At 30.7% G+C, this 20632-nt stretch overlaps 1 protein-coding gene across 6 annotated transcripts; it reads left to right on the forward strand.

Annotated features, from left to right (window-relative positions):
* Nucleotides 1–9019: 9019 nt before the first annotated feature.
* LOC105113260 (uncharacterized) lies at nt 9020–17864 on the forward strand. Of its 6 annotated transcripts, none has more exons than XR_839923.1 (5): nt 9020–9198; nt 9985–11866; nt 12747–14789; nt 16508–17006; nt 17721–17864. XR_839923.1 is itself a non-coding variant. In XM_011009359.1 (4 exons), the coding sequence occupies exons 1-4, from the start codon at nt 9035–9037 to the stop codon at nt 16550–16552; spliced, it is 4134 nt and encodes a 1377-aa protein (XP_011007661.1). In that variant the 5' UTR covers nt 9020–9034; the 3' UTR covers nt 16553–17730. The 6 variants fall into 6 exon arrangements, 3 of the variants coding, with proteins under 3 accessions (XP_011007661.1, XP_011007662.1, XP_011007663.1); XR_839922.1 differs by having other exon boundaries at nt 17729–17848; XR_839921.1 differs by having other exon boundaries at nt 17123–17730.
* Nucleotides 17865–20632: the final 2768 nt, after the last annotated feature.

The following is a 20632-nucleotide window of genomic DNA, read 5'->3' on the forward strand; positions in this document are numbered from 1 at the left end:
ACAGATATCAGTTATTGTGGGAAACTGAAAGAACCGACTTAAGAGTCACGGAGTACCGCTATCCACCATTTAACTGAGGTAAGAGAGACTTCCAAACCAAGAGTCACAAATAAAAAAACAAAACAAAAAAAACACACAAACAATATGAGAGAAACAAAATAATCAACCTTTATTTATAGGATCATTCAAACCAATGGATTCATTTTCACTAGGAAAATTATCAAAGTAAGCTTTCAAACGATGTCCATTTACCTCAAAAATACTGTCATTCTTTGGATTCTCAATATCAAAGACCCTATAAGGATACACATGTTTCTCAATAAAGGGATTGGTTTATCTGGATCTTAGCTCCCCAGGGAATAAATAGAGTCGAGAATTATAAAGCAAAACTTTCTGACCAACATCAAATGTTTTTCTCAAGATTCTTTTATCATGAAAGTCTTTGATTCTTGCTTTATGAATTTTTGAATTCTCATATACATCATTTCTTATTTCTTCAAGCTCACAAGAAATGATTCTCACATGCTTCAGAATAATAAAGTTTAATGACACTACTTACCTCATTGTCAGAAATACATCTTTGAAATATTTGATCAGGACAATATTTAAATAAGTTAGGGTCATCCCAATAAAAGTTATTCATTTCGTTTAAAAACTTTCCTTTATCTTGGGTATTCCAATGAGTTGGCAAATCTCCTGAAGCAAGAAAATTGAGATTTTTATCATACCAAATCATTGGACTAAGAGAAAGTAAAGATTCAGGAAAGTAACTTATAGTCATACTTCTTTTTGCCTTCCATTTAGATGGTTCAAAGAAGTTAAAAGATCCCAATATAGAATGATGAGATTGAGGACTAACTTCTCTCCCATAGTGGCCTCAGGGGTCATGTTTGAAGTGACGACTTCTTGAAAATGCATCATCCTTATAGGAGTGTCCCCTCAAGGGGTTGGCGAGTTGTTTAAGTGAAAAAATCTTTGCATCGTTCTACCCTACCTCTTCTGGATAAAACAATTATCTTCTAGCAAGATGAGACTTCTATTGTTGTGGGGCTAAAACTGAAGGAGTTGCCTTTTGAAGAGGTGTCTCCCTTGCTAAGTCCTTTTAAGAAAGAGGAATTTGATGTTGCCTTTGAGATGCCATAATGACTTTAGTGAGGGCTTGTATTTGGTTAATAAGTCATTGAATATCTGAAAGAGCTCACAAGGTAGATATGTCAGCTGTTATAGAGAGGTTCATAACATTCCTCATCCCAGGAGTCTTTTTATCAGTAGTCATTTATGACAGTTTAGAATTTTCAAAAACTCATTTTAGAAGAAAATAATGGATGGCTTGTTGAACATTTTTCACAAATGGTGCCAATTGATAATGCTCTAAAAATCCAGGACATAAAGGAATTACTTTTCATCATGTTTATATGATGGATGATCACGTGATCATGTCAATTTTCTATTCTTTATAAGTGAGGATTCCAAGGGTTAATGATCGAGACTGAATTTCTTACAAACTAATCTTTTTTAAAAAAAAAAAAAAGATTTTAGAACCCTTTGACACAAGGGTTAATGATCGAGACTTAATTTCTTACAAACTAATCTTTTTTTTTAAAAAAAAAAGATTTTAGAACCCTTTGACAATTAAGTCAATGACTTTATTATAAGGAGTTACAGTAAATGAGCATTAAGTTCTAAAAACAAAAATATTTGTTCTTATATTATGTATGATAAATACTAAAAATAAGTTGTAAAAGAGTAAAGATTGTGAATCTCTTCTTCATATCCAAATAAGAGGAAGACTTTAACTACTAATATTAATATTGATTGTAAATATCTCCTTACATAGCAGTAATTTGATAAGAGTATCACATGCTTATAAAAGACGACTCTACATCAATCTATAAATGATATTAATGATAATGAGATTATGTCTTATAATCAACATTAATATTAATTGATGTATGAATAACCTTTAAAGGACTTTTTACATATCTAGGGTGTAGGAAGATGATGACCCTAGAGGAATCATTGGCTCACAAGGGAGTTGGTCCTGGTATCTTGGGTCTTGTACATAACTGAACCCAAGACGGTTGGGTTTGATATTTTACTAAACTCATAAATATTTAGGCCTATATATATACAAGCCTAAAGGGGTTTAATCTGACATCTTGCTAGACTCATAGGCTATTTTATCATTAGTCATTGCCTCTACGTGTGTTTCATTTTCTTTTCTTTCAATATATTTATGCCAAAAAAAAAAGGTTTCATCTTAAAGTCAATCAGGAAAAATACAACAATAACGATACCTACCACCTAATCCATCAAAAAACTCAACAAAAATCAACCCGTACTTCCATTTCTTTCCAATATTAGTATAGCCCCCACACACCACAACTTCACCGTAAAAAAAAAAAAAAAACACACACCACAACTTCACCACAAAAAAAAAACAAAAATCAATCTTTTTTTCTATCTCTTCTTAACATTAGCACAACCTTTTTTGGCCACAACTTTAAAACAAAAACTCTCATAGCCCTAAACCATAGGCAGCAACCCCAAAATAACCATGAATTGATCTAATAACTTTTTTGTCAAAATTATAGTTTGAAATCCTTTCAAATCGAGATGAAAATTAAGCCAAAACCAACTTGAAACTTAATAAAAATCAACCGTAAACTCATTCTAGCCTCTTCCCTTCATAAAAAACACTAATATCCTAGCAAAACAATAAAGAACAAGAAAACCCAAAATGCAGCCTTTATTTAATGGTTTGATTTGTACAGAAAAGAAAATGAATAACTATAAGAAAAAAACAAGAAAAAATGGTTTGATTTATATAAAGAAAAAAAAGGCTAAGAGATAAGAACAAGAAGAGGAGATTGGAGAGGCAAAGAGTGTGTATTGTAAAAAAAAAAAATCTATTTATATATATATGCTTAGTATAAGCTAGTTATTTGACGCGTGCTTTGCTATAAGTTAGATAATTTTTTTAAAAAAAATTAATATGTAAGTTTTTCAAATGTATTTTTTTAATAATTATAAATAGAAAAACCTTATACGTGCATGAATTAAATACATAAAGAGTCATTTGTGTTAATAAATGCAAAATACAAAACACGTTTATTTAACTCGCCTCGCTGCAGGTCGAATAATTTTTTTAACGCAAAAGAATTGATATATAAGTGTTATTAGTGTGTTTTTTGACATCAAGTAAAAAATATAATAGTGAATCAAAAAATTAATACTTCCATATAATAAAACATAGCAAAGATCATATATCTTAATAAAAACATGTAAGATTTCAAGTTAATTTTTAACATAGTATAAGAATGGAATAATGCTACGGTTACTACATTGAAATACTATTTCCTTAGTCTTTGAATGAAATGTATAACAAAAAAAATTAAAAAATATAAAAAATACATATAAGAACAAAAACAAAGTATAAATAGGTTAAGTGTAGAGTGATAAATATTCAAAATGTAAGAAATAAAAAATAATATTTTTTTTAAAAAAAATAAGTAAAGACAGAAAGGAAAAACTTTTAATTTAAAAAAAAATGATAATAAGCAAGCAAAATATAAAATTATAAAAATATTAGATATAAAAAAAGAAAAATTATAAAAAAAAACTTATTTTCTAAAAATAACTCTCAATCATAATTTTATCACCGCTATAGTAACAAAAGTTGATAAAAATTATAATTATATTATTTTTACAAGAAAATATTATTTTCTTGTAATAATAATGTATATATAATGTGAAAATTTTAAGTTGTTTATGTAACTCCATTCGGTTTTTTTTGTTTTAAAATTTTAAATTAAGTTTATATTAGCTATATTATATTTATGTTTGATCATAATTTTTTAATTTTAAATATTACTCAAATCTAAATAAATAAATAAATAAATATTTTCCTTTCCAGTTGAGTAGTCATCAATCAAGTTCGAATAAAATTGCAGCGGGAGAAAACAAACTATTCCCAAGAGGTCAACTTTCGCTCAACAAGTCCCTCAAGTGGGGTCGCGTCTTTCCTAAGTTGCTTGATAATCAAAGCCCTTTCGTAAGGTCACACCGTGTGTCCAGAGGGTTGATTGATTGATTTACTGGACAATATTACGAGGGTCCGCCACCTGTCCTGCCAAGGAATCGGGTATCAGTAGGCGACAGATGAGTTTTAAAATGCAACGGTGAAAGATGCCCACTTCCCAAATAGACGGCGCGAATTGTGCAAAAGGTCCGCTATGAAATTATGTTCTGTTTGCTGGTTGAGGGTGACAACTAACTAAGTGCACAATTAATTCTTTGTTAATTAAGAAGCTTTTTTCTTAACGTTGTTAATCAAGATGATTTTTTAAAAGCATAAGCATGATTCACGTGCATTTTAACTTTTAGTTTCTGATTGTACAGCATTGATTGTTTTTAGTTTTAAAAATATTTAAAAAAAAATCTATTTTTTTTTATTTTAAACTATTTTTTTATTTTTAAATTATTTTAATGCATTAATATAAAAAATATTTTAAAAATAATTATAATTATACTTTTAAATAAATTAATAATAGTTATAATCATAAAAAAAACAAAAACAAAATATGCAAGTGACTTGTTTCTATTTAGACAATTTCCTATCCAAGGATATTTACTCTTAAGTTTTAATCCGTAATGTTATCAACACCAGATGCAATAAATTAATGGATCAAAAATATTATTAGAGCAAGTCTCACTAATATATTGAGATATGAGAGAGGTGAGTTTCGTTTGCTTTCTTCCATGCATTCAGATTCCATGGAGCATTCATTTCCAAGAGACGCAGAAATACACGTCGTTTTTTTATCTATTTATTTTTTAATTTTTTTTATTAAATACACTTTTATTTTTTTCTTTCAATACCATTTGTCTTTTATTAATTTTAAATTGGTTATTATAATTTATTTTAGTTTATTTTCTATGAAATTATTACAAGTTTAAATAAACATACCTATATTTAGTTGATATTCAATTTTACAATATCAATTTTTATTATCATATTATTAAATAAAAACTAGTACAAGAAAATAATGTTTTTAAAATAAATAGAATCTATAATTTAGATTACGAGATTAGAAAGTTAAGTTGTGAAGTTTAAATCAATCTAATATATTATTATCTAAATATTAAAAAAATATATCTTCTTGAATTTTTTTATAAAACCAAGTAATGATTTCACTAGTCATTCAGGTTTTTTTTAGATCTACCAAGTCAATTGGGTTATATACAAACAACTTTCATATATATTAATTTTAAATCTAATCTAAATAATGCGTTGAATTAAAAGATTTCAAGATTATCTTGTTGAGTTGGGTTTAATAATAACATTGAAATAGATTTTTTTTAAATCTTGTCTTTTAATTTTTCGCTTTCAAAAGCATGGATGTCAATTTGTTAACTTAAAAACACCTAAAAATGATCTTAGAAAACTCTATAAAACCATTAATGAGCTTAAAAATAATAAATCAAGCTAAATTAAAAACAAAATTATGGTCTCCATCTACTTTTTATAGCATATTTGAAGGAAAAAACTATTTTTATTATGCTGAACTCTTAAAACAAATTAAATGACACAAGGATTGATTTTTTAGTTATTGTAAATTGAAACACTTTTTTCTATGTCTTTTTCAATGACTTTTTATCTCTTATTTTTTAATATTTAATTACTAAAATATGATAAAAATAAAGTTTAAGACCACAATATATAAACAAAAAGCATGAAACAATTTTTTTTTTAAATAAAAACTTTAGGGGACAAACTAAAGTTTATTTGTGCCCTTTAAATAATAAAAAAGGAAGTATTTTTCTTTCTTTTTTATTAATTTTAATCCTTGCTATTTTAGTTTTTTTTTAAATTTTTTTAATGATAGAGAACTTTAATTTAATATTATAGTATTTATTAACACCTCGAATACTCTAAAGTATATAAAATCCTAAAAACAATCTTGTTATCATGATGTTAAAAAATAAAAATTTTAAAAAATTTAACATCATGTATAATTTTTTCAATGATAAAAAAAACAATTACCACAATGTATTGCATTATAGCAATCCACCTTGCATCTATGTCTTGTGTCACAATTAAAAACGTATATTTTTTAGTTTTTTTTAAAAATTAATTTTCGCTTGTACTGTAAGGAACAACTTGTGTCCATATGAAATAAGTCCATGGCTAGTTATTCATTATGTGTCACCAAAACCAATGTCCTTGTGTTCAATATGGCCTTTGTATTTGTGTCCAGTTCTCTGCACCTTAAGGATTCTATACGCTTGGCGCTAGAAAAAGCCCAAAGGAATCGTTCGTAGGTATTTTATAACTCCTAGTGGACAATGCTAGATGATAAAACTAAGGGGTCTCTTTCTGATGAAGGAAAAAACTTCAGGATTCTATACGCTTGGCGCTAGAAAAAGCCCAAAGGAATCGTTCGTAGCAATCACAAAAAAATCAAGACAAAAACAAACAATTGAGCACTGATAATGTCTCCCTACTGCATGCGAATTTGATCTCTGCAAGTCATCTTAAAAGGGTGCAGAAGATTATCTGCAACTGTCCTGCTGCCATTATACCACTATTGCATATTTTGTTAGCGCATGGAAGATAAATGAGCCTACAATATAACCTCTTACAACCAAGATTATTTTTCTTTTCCCTGTCTGAAAGTGTTTTCAAAGAAGTTATTTTTTTTTTATTTTCAATTAATTTTTTTAATGTTTTTACATCATTTTGATATATTAATGTTTAAAATATTTTTATAAATAAAAAATATTATTGTAATATACTTCCAAGTAAAAAGTACTTTAAAAAATAACTATTATTATATTTTCTATCACTCCCTATAAAAGAGTATTTTTTTTTATTAATATAAGTGTTTAAGCTAGTTTGTAAATACCTTGATTAATTTTATAGATTTTAAAATTAATGATTATATAAATCTCTAATAGTCTGAAAGGAATTCAATTTAAGGATATTAAAAAATAAATCTAAGATATGACAAGTTAAACTATCATATAAGTTTTATAAAAAAATATTTTTAATTAATATGGATGTTTAGATTAATTTATGTATATTTTAAATAATCTCATAAATTTTAAAATTAATAATTATATAAATTATTAATAGTTTTAAAATTTATAAAATTCAAACCGATAATCTTTTAAAAAATAAATTTAAAATATAATCAGTTAAATTAAAGAAAAAGAAAAAGTTAAATATCAAAGTATCTTCTATCAAAGGTTGGTTGCTCAATTAAGACATCATAGATGCATTTGAGCCGATTTCGAAGAGAGACAGCGACTTCTGCCTATCATTAATAATGCTAGTATAACCGAGCACTGTCCTCTTCTAGTTTGCAAATCGCCAACAACCCACGAGTCTTCTAGTAGGTAGTGTGGCGAGTTGCGAATAAAAACTATGTTTTGCTTTGACTTATGGTATTAAAAGATTTTAGTTTTATATATATATATATATATAACTGGGTTTTACAAAATTCATATACTACTCATTATGTATTACATAAAATAACTATTTAAAAAATTATTTCATTTGTGCTAATATTTATCAGTTTTAAATTAAATTTTTATCTTTTTATTTTTAAATAAAAAATATTCTAAAAAATATTTTAAAAATTGTAATGTATCCATAACTATTAGATAAAATAATTATCTAAAAAGGTTTTTTCATTCGTGTGGGTAAGTTTTAAATTAAATTTTTATTTTTAAATAAAAAATATTTTAAAATTAGTTGAAATGCAATGTGTCTCACGATATTTAATTCACGTAAAGCAATAATGTGAGTAAATGGCCAAAAATACTCAACTAAATTCACCCCAAAAAAATAATCAACTAAGCATGCCATCCATAATAATGTTATCATTATTAAAGCATTCTAATATTAGCATATCCAATCCAAAAATCCTAGCAGAGTGGATCATGTGTCCTGTGAAGGTATGCTTGGCATTAACTAATAGCAAGCATTAATCTTCACCAGATTTCGTAAATTTAATTTAATGCCAATTAAAAGTATTTTTATTGAATTTTAGTTATTAATGCATTACACATGTTTTTCATACGTGGTACAAGAAAATAATAAATTTTAATAAAAACATATTTTTATTAATTAATCCTGCGACTTGATTACACTTAAATTTTATTCCGAGATTTTTATTTTTAAAAAAGAGAGGTTTAATACACTCATTTGTGGATATTTTTTAAGAAACAATAATGTTAATGATGATTTTCATAAAAAAAAAAATAACATACGTGTAAACATTCTTTAATAATTTATTACATGGTGATTATTGAATTTTAGTTATTTTATCGCAAAACAAAGAAGAAGAAAAAATAATTAAGAACGTGCAATATAAGCAATAATTTTTTTTTTAACTATCCTCTTAAAATCCCATTTTCTAATGCTAATTTCTTTTTAATTTTTCAATGTTTACAAAACGACACAGTTAGATTGCATTTCTAAAATGATTGCTGTCTAGTCTCTCTATTTTCACGTTCTTCAAAATTTATTTATTTTTAAATAATTTTTTTTATTTTAATATACTATTTTAAAAATAATTCTTAAAAATAATTAATATATTTTTAAATAAAAATACTTTAAACTATTAATACTATCACAATACATATTTATATTTCAAAGCCATTTGATTACTAACTATATTAAATAATTTTTTTATTTTATATTTATATTCTGCTGCTCTTCTCAGGTAAAGTTGATTTGATATTAATTATTTTTTAAAATATATTACAATAATATATATTTTTAAAATTTATTTTTAATAACATTAAAATAATTTTAAAATATAAAAAATAATTTTTAAAAAAAATAAAAAAATACTCTTTAAAATTATGAAAATGGTTATTTTTATTTAAAAATATATTAAAATAATATATATATATATATATATTATTTATTTTTTAATTTATTATTTTTTAAAAAGAAAAATTCTCAAAAACAATTTTGTTTTTTAACGTCCAAACAAACACACTCACCTCTGTCTTCTTAAAAATGCTCAAACAATCAAGTATTTTTCAGAGTGAAAAATACACCATAAAAAGAAAGAGAAAATCAGCAGATGATTCCTTTCCCCTCACAGACATGGACGACATCCACACCTTAACAATCATATCTCCCCAACAACATAAGCACAAGCTCTTCGCGTTCCACCACCCGTAACTCTATATCTTACTCTCTTTCCCTTCTTCTTCTTTTTTTTTTTGTTTTCATGTTTTGAAATACCAGTTTTTGGTTATCATCGCTTTATTTTTCTATTTCTATTGTTTCCTTTTCTCCTTTTCTCTTTTTGTATTTTTGAAAACATTTTATTGCCGTTTTTTGTATGCTGATTGCTTTTTTTACGTTTCTGTTTTCAGTATTCTCTACTCTCTCTCTCTCTCTATTTGTTCTAAAAAGAGTTTCCTTTTCAGTGTTACTGGGCTGCAAAGTTTGTGGCTTTGAGATATAAAGATAAAAGTATTTGGTGATTGTGTTTTTGTAAGAACTTATAGAGAATATAATAGAATAGATTTTTAAGCTTGTTTTAGTAGTAATAGCTGCTATGAGGTTATTACTATCAATTTATGGTTGAATATTTACTGGGATAAGAGTAGCTTCCAAATTCGTGTTGGATATCGACTATCATCTTTATTAATGGTGCATTTTTTTTAGTTGGATTAGTGTTTCATTTGAAAATTATGAGTTGGTGTAATAAATATGGGTTATATATATATATATATATCACATGGTGGGAGTGCCTTTTATTCAATTTAGTTTTGCTTTTTGAGGGAAGAGTTTTGTGAAATTAGTGTTAGTATGAGCAAATTGAGTTTTGTATTTTTGTTGTTTTAGTGCTTTCTTTCTTTCATTTCCTTTTTTCTTAATGTTTTTTAGTTTGAAATTACTGATTTACAGTTATTTCTTGAATTGCTAATGACATTTGATTTGGTGGTTGATTTCAGGGGATTGATTCACCAGGTCAAAGCATTCCATGTTATTCTGGTTCTGTCGTGTGCCCTTTTTTGCTTTGCTATGTGCGGACCGTGCTTGACGAATGGAATGCAGAATTCCATAGAAGATGATTCTTGTGAGTCCTATGGGGATGATGGTAGTGTTGGATTTCAAGATATTAGCATTGGTGATACTAGCTTGGGCTATGCAGCTGGAAGTTCTATGACCCTCTTAAATTTTGAGAATATTTGTACCAATTCTCATTTGTTCTGCTTTCTTTCAACATTGCCGGGTTTTTCGCCTAAAGAACACAAGCTTAAAGTAGCTGCTTTAGAAGCTTCTAGGAGTCAGTCTGATGGTTCGTTATCTGCAGAATCAACTCAGGGTGGCAGGTGGTTAGAGAACAAGAACTGGTCATTGGATCCTGGTATGTTCCAGTTGTCAAATGGCCTGGCTGTTTCCTGTTCTATGAACTCTAGGGAAGGTGTTGATGAGTTATCATCCACTCAAACCAGTAGAGCTGACCAATGTGACCCTTCTTCGTGTAAAGGTCCTTTACTAACTCAGAAGAGCACAAGTGCCAGGCCGAGGAAAAAGTCTGAAATGATGAAATATAGTGCTTTTGATGTTTCTCCTCCCCACGTAGAAATCAGCCCTCCTGTAATTGACTGGGGGCAGAGGCATTTATATTATCCCTCAGTAGCGTTCTTAACAGTGGCAAACACCTGTAATGAGAGCATTTTACATCTCTTTGAACCATTTAGTACCAATACACAGTTCTATGCCTGCAATTTTAGTGAGGTTTTGTTAGGACCAGGCGAAGTAGCTTCAATTTGTTTTGTGTTTTTGCCTACATGGTTGGGCTTTTCCTCAGCTCATTTGATCTTGCAGACAAGCTCTGGTGGATTCCTGGTCCAGGTCAAGGGTTATGCAATTGAGTCGCCTTACAATATTAGTCCTTTATTCAGCCTTGATGTTCCTTCTAGTGGACAGTTGAGGAAGACTTTTTCTTTATATAATCCTTTCGATGAAACCCTCTATGTGAAGGAAGTAAGTGCATGGATATCAGTTACTCAAGGGAATATTTTGCATAACACTGAAGCAACTTGCAGTTTGGAAATTTTGGGAGGTCCTGATGAGCTCAGCCTGTTGGGAGTCAAGGATTGGTTGGTTGTTAGGAATGCTCAAATGGGTTTTCCATTGATGGCTATGAAGCCCCAAGAAAGTTGGGAGATCCTTCCTCACAGCAATGGAAAGATCATGGAGATGGACTTCTCATTTGAATCTGAAGGAAATGTTTATGGTGCTTTTTGTATGCAGTTGCTGAGGTCCTCTCAGGACAAGATAGATACTGTAATGGTTCCTCTCAAGCTTGAATGGGATGGAAAAGTAGCTTACAGTGGCTTTGCTGGTTTAGTTTCAGTTTATCTTGAAACTCTGGTTCCATATGATGTTGGCAGCACCGTTGTTGTTGCTATCTCATTGAGAAATGAAGCTCCTCATGTGTTGAATGTTGTCAATATTAGGGAAGTTGCAGCAGTGAAGGTTTTCCAGATCAAGTACATTGAAAGCTTGCTACTTTTCCCTGGCACTGTCACACAAGTTGCTACAATTACATGTACGCATCTACTTGTTGAATTACATGATTCTACATCCGAAATGTCAAATATGAACAAGGACTGCAAATTAGTGGTACTGACAAATGACTCGAGTAGTCCTCAAATTGAAATTCCTTGTCAGGATATAGTCCATATTTGTTTGAGACATCAGAAGGATTCATTCATTGCATACGACAATCACTCTGAAGATGCCAAATCTGGTGAAAGGACTGAAACTGGCAATAGAAGGACAGGGTCATTGTGCAGTGGCAAGCTGTCGCTATTAGAGATAAAGGTTCGCTGATTCTGACTTATCATTTATCATCTTTCATATGGCTTTGTATCAGTGCATTGTTCTCTTCAGATTGTCTATTTAATCTGTTATAAGCCTTGCTTCTTGTGATTTTCTTGTGATGGAAATAGCAGTCACTGTAGCCTGTGATTTATGCATAAGCAGCTAACTAATGTGTTAAAAACAAAAATTACATGCATAGCATTAGCTTGTGAAGGAACAGCTAGTAATAATATATTAGCAGTGACCTGTTTTCCTTTGCTTGATTCAAAAACTTCAACTGCAGTCCAAATTGGATGGGGCTTCAACTTGTGCAAATTGCTTGCTTAGTGAACTTCTATAATCAAATCATGTAGGCAATCAGTGGAACTTCTGGGCTGTTACATGCATGGCCTAACTAGATTTTGTAAAGCTGGATTATATGTATGCCTCACATATTTACCAAATCATTAAATTTTATGTTTGATATAATTTAGCAGTGTTATTAGTAATTTGACTTGCTAATTTCATTCGCCCAATTATTTGAGAGAAATGATGGTGATAGGTGGAAGTATAAGGAGGAATCAAATAGAAATGGCATTTTAATTTCCTGCTCTTGAAGGAAGCTCTGTTGATTTTATGGTTGTTGGGATATAGAATGGATTATTTCTTCCGTGCTCCAGACACGCTCACAGCATGTTCTTGTGCTTGTGTCTGAAACTGAATGTCTGTCTGTGAATGCACACATGCATACACATCCTAGATCATCTGGCCCTTCATGTGAGGCAGGTCCCCAAGGGCATGCAACCAAGGGATTTCTCTCTGCATATTAGTTGCTTTTCCTTTTTTCTTCATTTCGATGCTATACATGCTGGCTGACTAAGATCGCTTTGTGAACTTATAGGCAATAGAGACAGCAGAAGCAGATGAATTTGTACTGGGCAATTGGAAATCTCAAGGTACCATGAGTGGCATGTCTGTGCTTGATGATCATGAGGTGTTGTTCCCAATGGTTCAGGTTGGAACTTATCACCCTAGGTGGATCACTGTAAAGAATCCTAGTGAACAACCAGTTGTAATGCAGCTCATTCTTAACTCAGGAGAGATTATTGATGAGTGCAGGGGCACAGATGGTTCTATGGATCCCCCTTCATCGAGAATTTCTGTCCAGGCTGAATTGACTGCTCCTGCCAGGTATGGGTTCTCAATGGCAGAGAGTGCACTAACAGAAGCTTATGTTCATCCTTATGGCAAAGCATCTTTTGGACCAATATTCTTTCACCCTTCAAATCGTTGTGGGTGGAGAAGTTCAGCCCTGATAAGAAACAATCTTTCTGGTGTAGAGTGGTTATCTTTGAGAGGATTTGGAGGGTTAGTCTCTCTAGTCCTGCTTGATGGGTCAGAGCCTGTTCAGAGCATAGAATTTAACCTTAACTTGCCAATGCCCCTGAATATTTCTCCTCAAGATGGGCTATTTAACATGGAAGAAACTGCTTATACTTGTTCTGTGCCCTCATATAAAGAGCTGTATGCCAAGAATATGGGAGACTTGCCACTTGAGGTGAAAAGTATTGAAGTTTCTGGGTCTGAGTGTGGGGTGGATGGGTTTATGGTTCACACTTGTAAAGGTTTTTCTCTTGAACCAGGGGAGTCAACAAAGCTTCTGATCTCATACCAGTCTGATTTTTCCGCAGCTATGGTGCACAGAGATCTTGAACTGGCCTTGGCTAGTGGAATTCTTGTGATACCCATAAAGGCAAGTCTTCCTTTGTACATGTACAATCTCTGTAAAAAATCAGTATTCTGGATGCAGTTGAAATTCCCTGCTGCAGTCCTCCTTGCCACTTCCTTAATGTTTCTGATATTGTGTTGCATATTTCCTCAAGTGGTTGCTTTTGGCTTTAAGGATTACTATCATAACAGTGAGAAAAGCTCCACTAATACTGTAAGAAGTGCAGGCAAAGCTTCTCATAAGCATCGTAACCAGAGAAAGAGTAAGTTGTCTATGTCCAGGGGAATGGACAGTTTGTTAACATCAGTTGGGGAAGACAAGGCCTCTAATCAGACATCTATTGGTAAATATGCTGATGGTCATGATGGACCCCTGGAACAGGGGCTAACTTTTAATAATTTGACATCAACTCTAGAAAATCACAAACAAGATAACATTTTGTCTTATACTGAAAAGGATAAAGCAGTACCATCTTTGATGTCAAAATCCATAGCGGTTGAGAATTCTGATACACTTGATGCTCCCCAATCTCCCAACTTTACAGTCAGGATCGGAAAAGAGAAAGGAAGAAGGCGAAGGAGGAGGAAGGGTGTGAGTGCATGTTTAACAGGACCACTTGAAGTCTCAAGTAATCAAAGTGGAAATTCTACCCCTTCATCTCCCCTGTCTCCTGTATCTGCAACACCCAACTGGTCGCCATCTTCTGAGGCAGACACTATTGAGGTGAGAAATCCATTCACTCAAGTGGCAGCCCAACAGTTCAGGAAGGTTCTAGTTTCTGAATCTGCTATCAAGGCAGTTGTCCTGGAGCCCAAGGTTTCTATGAAATGCTATGGTTACAACTACTTTTCTGCTACTCGTGAGCAACCTTTAGTGCCAAGCAAGACCTTTTCTAAACCTTCTCCTGCATTTCCTTGTTATAGTGATGCTGCCCCCAGTCTGCATTATTCTTCTCCCTTGTCATCAACATCAACAATTGCTCCAATTGCTCGAGCTCCTGGAGCAAGACTTTTAAACCAAAGACGTGTTAAAGTAGATGAAAAGGTGGGGGTTGAATTTACATATGATATCTGGGGTGACCATTTTTCTGAACTCCATTTGGTGGGTAGCCCAAAGGATAATACAACCATGAAAACAATAGCAACAAAAGACAATTCCAATAGCTTCTTTGTAGGGGTTCCACAAACCCTGGTGGTGAAATCTCAACCAAAATCTGTGAGTTTCTTTCAACAAGAGGATTAATGAAAATTTTATTAAATAAGTAAAATACACCTGGCTCTCTACAGCTCTTGAATTTTTTTTTAGAGATTTTTTCTGTTGGTAATTAAGTTGAGAAATTGGAAAACTAACTTAGAAGTATGCTACCTTCATATGCTGGTGAGCTATATGCTTTCAGTTTTGCAGTTTTCAAATTGTTTTTTAGGGAAATTATTCAACTATTATTTTCTTATTTTCAACCTCAATGCTTTTAACCCAAGCTCTCATTGTTTGCCTGTTGGAGGTCCTTTCTTAGATTGTTTTCACTAGGAAAGAAGTATTCTCTTATTGCTTGATAAGTTGGTAGCAATGATACCACTAAATGAAAAAACTAGCAGCCAATGCTTTACACAGTGAGCGGCTATTGAACGTGACTTCCTATATTATTATTAATGAGCCTATATACTGATGATGTTTTACCATCAAACTGACAACTGATGCTATTAACTGAGAGGAGGGGAGAGGGATTCTTTGTTATTATTATTATTACCAATAAATGCTACACTTCTGAAAATATGCCTGCTTGACTGTACCATGCTTACATGCCAGGTAACAATAATTCATGAGATCATTGACTGACTGAGTATGAGGGGATTGGTAGATTATTTTGATTTATTTTTGCTGCTAATAGGAAAACATTCATTTTTATGTTGAAGGGTGCATTTGTTTGAACTTTGTGTGTGTGTGTGTGTGTGTGTGTTTTTAAAAAAATCATAGACAGTTCATTTAGACTCCCTCTGCTTCAAATTTATAATGATCTAATAGCATGGTTATGGAAATGAAGGGAAAAGTAAATTGAAACTTTCAACCTGGGATGCAATATCTGACTTCTGTGTCAGTTATCTTTATGCATCTGCAGCCAATGCAAGAACGAGGAGTCACATTTAGATGTGATAAAGAAATGCTAGGATCGAATATGTAAAACTTTATTTCATTCTATGCCCACATGGTTGAGGTATCAAGTACCACTTAGTGTGTATTTGGTTTTGGTATTATAGTTTTTTCATTACCAAGGTTTGAAGAGAGAGTGCAAGGCAAAACTATTGTATGTTGATTAACCAAGCACTTTTAAATATGTGGTTGCTGCAAAAGGTAGACCACACTACACTGCATCATATGACTAACTGCTGAACCTTACACAAGGCTCTAACTTATTAAGGAATTTTACAACTAGTTCTCTATTGATTTGCGAAGATGGCCTTTTGAGTTTCCTTGTGATGATAAATGACTTGTGATGCTAATGGTGCATGCATCGTATTTCAAGTACAACTATATATTTCGTACTTGCGGTTACAAGGCATGCACACTTTCTTGAGTGTCTTATTACAACGGATTATTGAGATCATTGAGAAATGTGCAAGCAATTCAAGAACAGCAGCACCAGGTAGGGTGAGTGAATGAGAATTGAGGGGACGGGAAAGAATTCAGTTGTAAGTAAATGTATGGCTGTGAGAAGTTGCAACCCATATACACCTGGGGTTTTAGACTCGTATTGTTGTAATGATTTAGTTTATTCATGGACAACTTTTGTTTGTTTTTGTACATGTATTTATGTATGAATGCCCTGTTCTCATTTCTGATAATGATGTGCATATATACTGGTGGATGAAATTCGGTTATAGTGGGGTGTTTTTAGCCTCTTGTAGATGCTTGACCCAAGGATACTCAATCTTCAGAAAATAAGATTATGCAACTCTAATCTGATGAAAATGCAGATATGACTTCGTCTCATTAAACTTGCATCAAGGATAGAAGTTAAATCTGACCGTGCTGTCATGCTGTGTTTGGATGGGTTAATGTTCTTGTTCATGACACGAAAGTATTCTTCAGTTGCTGCATCTATTTGTCGCAGTGAGGCTGTAGGCTGCCTTTGGATGACATGCTATATGAAAGCGATGACACTGGAGGAAGTTCCCCTTCAAATCCATCCGCTAAATCATGGAAGGGTAGGGTGTAGATGTATACTATTTGTCAAGACTCGGAACAGCAAGCGTACAGTTCTTGTGACAAGGTAGCTGGAAAAGAGGTTGTTGCAGTGATTGCTTCCTGAGGTAGAGGGATGCAAGAGATGTTTGAGGATTTCTCAGATTTAAGGGCACTGATTGTGATAAGTTTGCATCGCCCTTTGAATTCCAAGTAGCAGAAAAACCAGCTGCTTCATATGCAAGAAACAAGGTAAATACTCACTGACAATGCCATCAAATTTCTTTCCAATCAGTGCCTAGTTTCAACTTAGTGGTCACTTTAGAACTTTCCATCATGCATCTCTGAAATTGGTGAGGTGAATGCAGTGGCATATTTTGTAAGTGAGTTTCCTATTGATTTCTTACAGTATTCTACAATACTGTCAATGCACGTGCATGCATAGGCGTGCACACTCGCAAACCTGTAATTTGCATGGTAGACCCTTTTGCTATTAAGATTGTTAGAAAGCTGTAACTTTCACAATACAAGGGGCAAGCTGCAAGACAACTGCATGCCATTATTGGAAGATGGAGTCGTGAGGACGTAAACTGAGAAGATAAGACGGGTTTTGGTCCATGAAATGGTGATGTTGACGAGAGAGGAGAGCCCTGAGCAAATGTTCCCAAGAAATTGAGCAAAGACAACAATTAGATTGCAACCAATGAGTGTTTGGGGCTTCTTGGGACCAATGTTTTCTCTAGAAATAGCTGGAATAAAAAAGAAAAGAAAAAGGAAATAGGACAGTGACCTTGCTAGCCTAACAACAGAATCCAATCTACTCATCATCAGCTGGTTATGGTTTGCTTTCATTTTATATTATGGGTCTTAGACTATACCATTCAATCTTCAATTCTTCCTCTTGTTTTTAATTTACAAGATAAATAGCTGGGATTTATATGCATGTTATTAATTATGTTGGAGTAGTTTAACAGGAGCGAGGAGGATCCATTAGAACGGGTCCAGTTTCTTCTGTCTCTATTGGACCCCATGTACAGCAAGTAAAGACACCGGCTTATTATCATATTATATTGGCTCATTCTTATTCTAACAAATGTACGCGGACAGAGGACGGTAGGGGCAGGGGTGATTATTTTTTGTTCGCTTGGTTTTTATCTATTAAAATAATCAAATTAATTTTTTATAATTTTAAAAAATTTAAACTAAAACTGAACTAAAATTAATTATAACTAACTAATTTTGAATTTTGTTTTTTATTTTTTGATGGGCTTTTTTAATATCAATTTTCCTATAAAAAGTGATGGTTCAATTACTACTAGAATATTTATTGTGTTTTTAAGTTTGTTTCGCCATTAAATATTTATTTATATTAAATTGTTAGTGTTAATTTTATGTTTAAAATTTATTTTACCTTTTAATATTTTTGTTAATATAATACACCAATGAATTAAAATTCAAATTACAAAAGACTGCTTTTAAAGGGCTTATAAAAAAAAACAAATAAAATTGTTATAAAAAACTTTAAGCCAAAAAATCTCTACTATGCATATCATTATAATCAAGAACCACATCAAGAATATTGCATTTTGATTCTTTAATATTATTGATATTAAAATTTGGAATTTAAAATATAGAATTATAATATGATAAATTAAATTAGAAGATATAAAAATAAAAAAATAGCATTTTTAGCATATGTTTTTAATAAATGTCTTGATTTTTAAATTAATTATCATATGTTGTTAGATGTAACTCTCCATCCAATTTTATAAAATTAAAATTAGATATGTTAGATTTAAAATGTGTTAATTAATAAATTATAAAATAGAAGGTATAAGTTTATATAAAAAAATATCTTGATTCAAGGTTTTTGTAGATTTAAAAATTATTCATCAAAGATTCTAATGTTGATTGGAATTGGTTTATAATACAACTAATTTTAACAATAAATAAGCGTTGAACTGTTGTTGGATATAAAAAATTTTGAAATTAGTTGAATGTACGACTGTATATTCTAAATGTTGATTTGAAAGTTGCTATGGATATAAAAATAACTAGAACATATTGTGCATCTTTTGAAAGTATCTTATATTTTAAAGCATTATTTTTTCACCACTCTAAAATATCTAATTTATTATCATTAGGATTCTCACAACTATTAACTAAATGCCTCGTAATCTTATTTTTATTTTCCACACTATTTTTCTTTTGTAAATGCCTTTTGAATTGAGCCAGGGTGTTAATATCTACCTCCAAGTCATCAATAACATTAACATCATGTTTATATTTATTATTATTCATCATTTTATCAACTTTCAAATAAAACTTATACAAGCTCACTAAATTATTTTTCATCTTTTTTTGTTAGTAATTGTGTTGTCATAATCATATAACTCATAAAAAAAAATTCATATATTTTAATTTGAGATGTGAATCTAAGACATTAACAACATATAATAAAAAATTCTAATTTACTTCATAACCCCAATACTTCTCAAACTTTAATATCATGTTCATCGTCATTTCACTGAAAAGATTATTTTTACTTTTATATAATTGCAACAAGTTTGCATGTATACAAATTAATTCATTAAAGAAAGAATTTGATGTGACATGCAATGAGCTAAAAAATCTCAATGTAACCGTGTAAAAGATCTTTAAAAACTTCACTAAAGTTCTATAATTTTCCCAGTCCTTCAAACTAGGTTGCTCTATGTTTTTTTTTATTCTTCTTTGAATCAACCTCCAAAAAGTAAATCATATATCTAAGTTCACTTTCACTTAACCTTATAAGCACCTTTTCAAACTTTTCAACAATTTCTAACATAAGAGAAGTTGAATTCCATCAAGTTGTAACATTCAAATACAATGATTTCTTACATTTATATGCAACTTTTCTATACTCTTTTTAAATTCAGATTGTCTAAAAAGTGAAGATATCACAAACTTAATTGCATTTTGAATCTTAATAATTGAAACATTAATCTCTTTCAAATTATTACACATAATGAGGTTTACAATGTTTGCACAATATCTAACATGCAAATGCTCATTTGACAATATATTAGTTTATCAATTTTTCATCATATTCTTTAAATGTGAAATTGTTACATTATTAGAACTTGCATTATTTATTATAATATTCAAAAATTTATCAATCCCTCACTTTAACAAACAATTCTTAGTAACTATACCAATTGTTTTACCCATATAGTTGGAAACTTGATAAAAATTAAGAATATTTTTATGCAAATTCCACTCATTGTCAATCCAATAAGTCGTTAAGGACATACAGTTAATGTTTTAAATTGATTTTCATGTATCTGTTGTTAAGCATAATCATTGACCTTTAAGCGTTGTCTTTAATTTTTTCTTTTCTTCAATTTAAAGTTTTAAATTATCTCTCTATTGACCTTTAAGAGCTGTCCTTAATTTTTTTTTCTCTTCAATTTAAAGTTTTAAATTATCTCTCATAATAGTGAAACGAGAAAGAATATCAAATTGAAGTTGCATGATCCTACAAAATAATTCAAATCCCTTATCCTTCATAAAATTAAATTACAACTCATCAATTATAACTATTTTTACTAGTAGTTGTCTACATTCATCATAATTATAACCTATTGTCTTAAGAGTTCTTACATTTTGATCTTCCGATTCACCCTTTTCTTTCTTGTTGCTTCTTATCAACCACAAAAAAAATCTTTTTGCATATTTTTAAATGACTCTACATATTACTTATTCTATTAAGAATAGTATAACATGTTTAATATTTTTCACAATAATTACATTTAACTCTAAAAGTTATAGGATCATCATCAAGTTTTGTAAAGTGATTCTAAATTTGTAATTTTTTTATTATCAATATTTTTTTTCTT

This window comes from Populus euphratica, unplaced genomic scaffold (genome assembly GCF_000495115.2).
Source record: "Populus euphratica unplaced genomic scaffold, PopEup_1.0 scaffold406.1, whole genome shotgun sequence".
NCBI lineage: Eukaryota > Viridiplantae > Streptophyta > Magnoliopsida > Malpighiales > Salicaceae > Populus > Populus euphratica.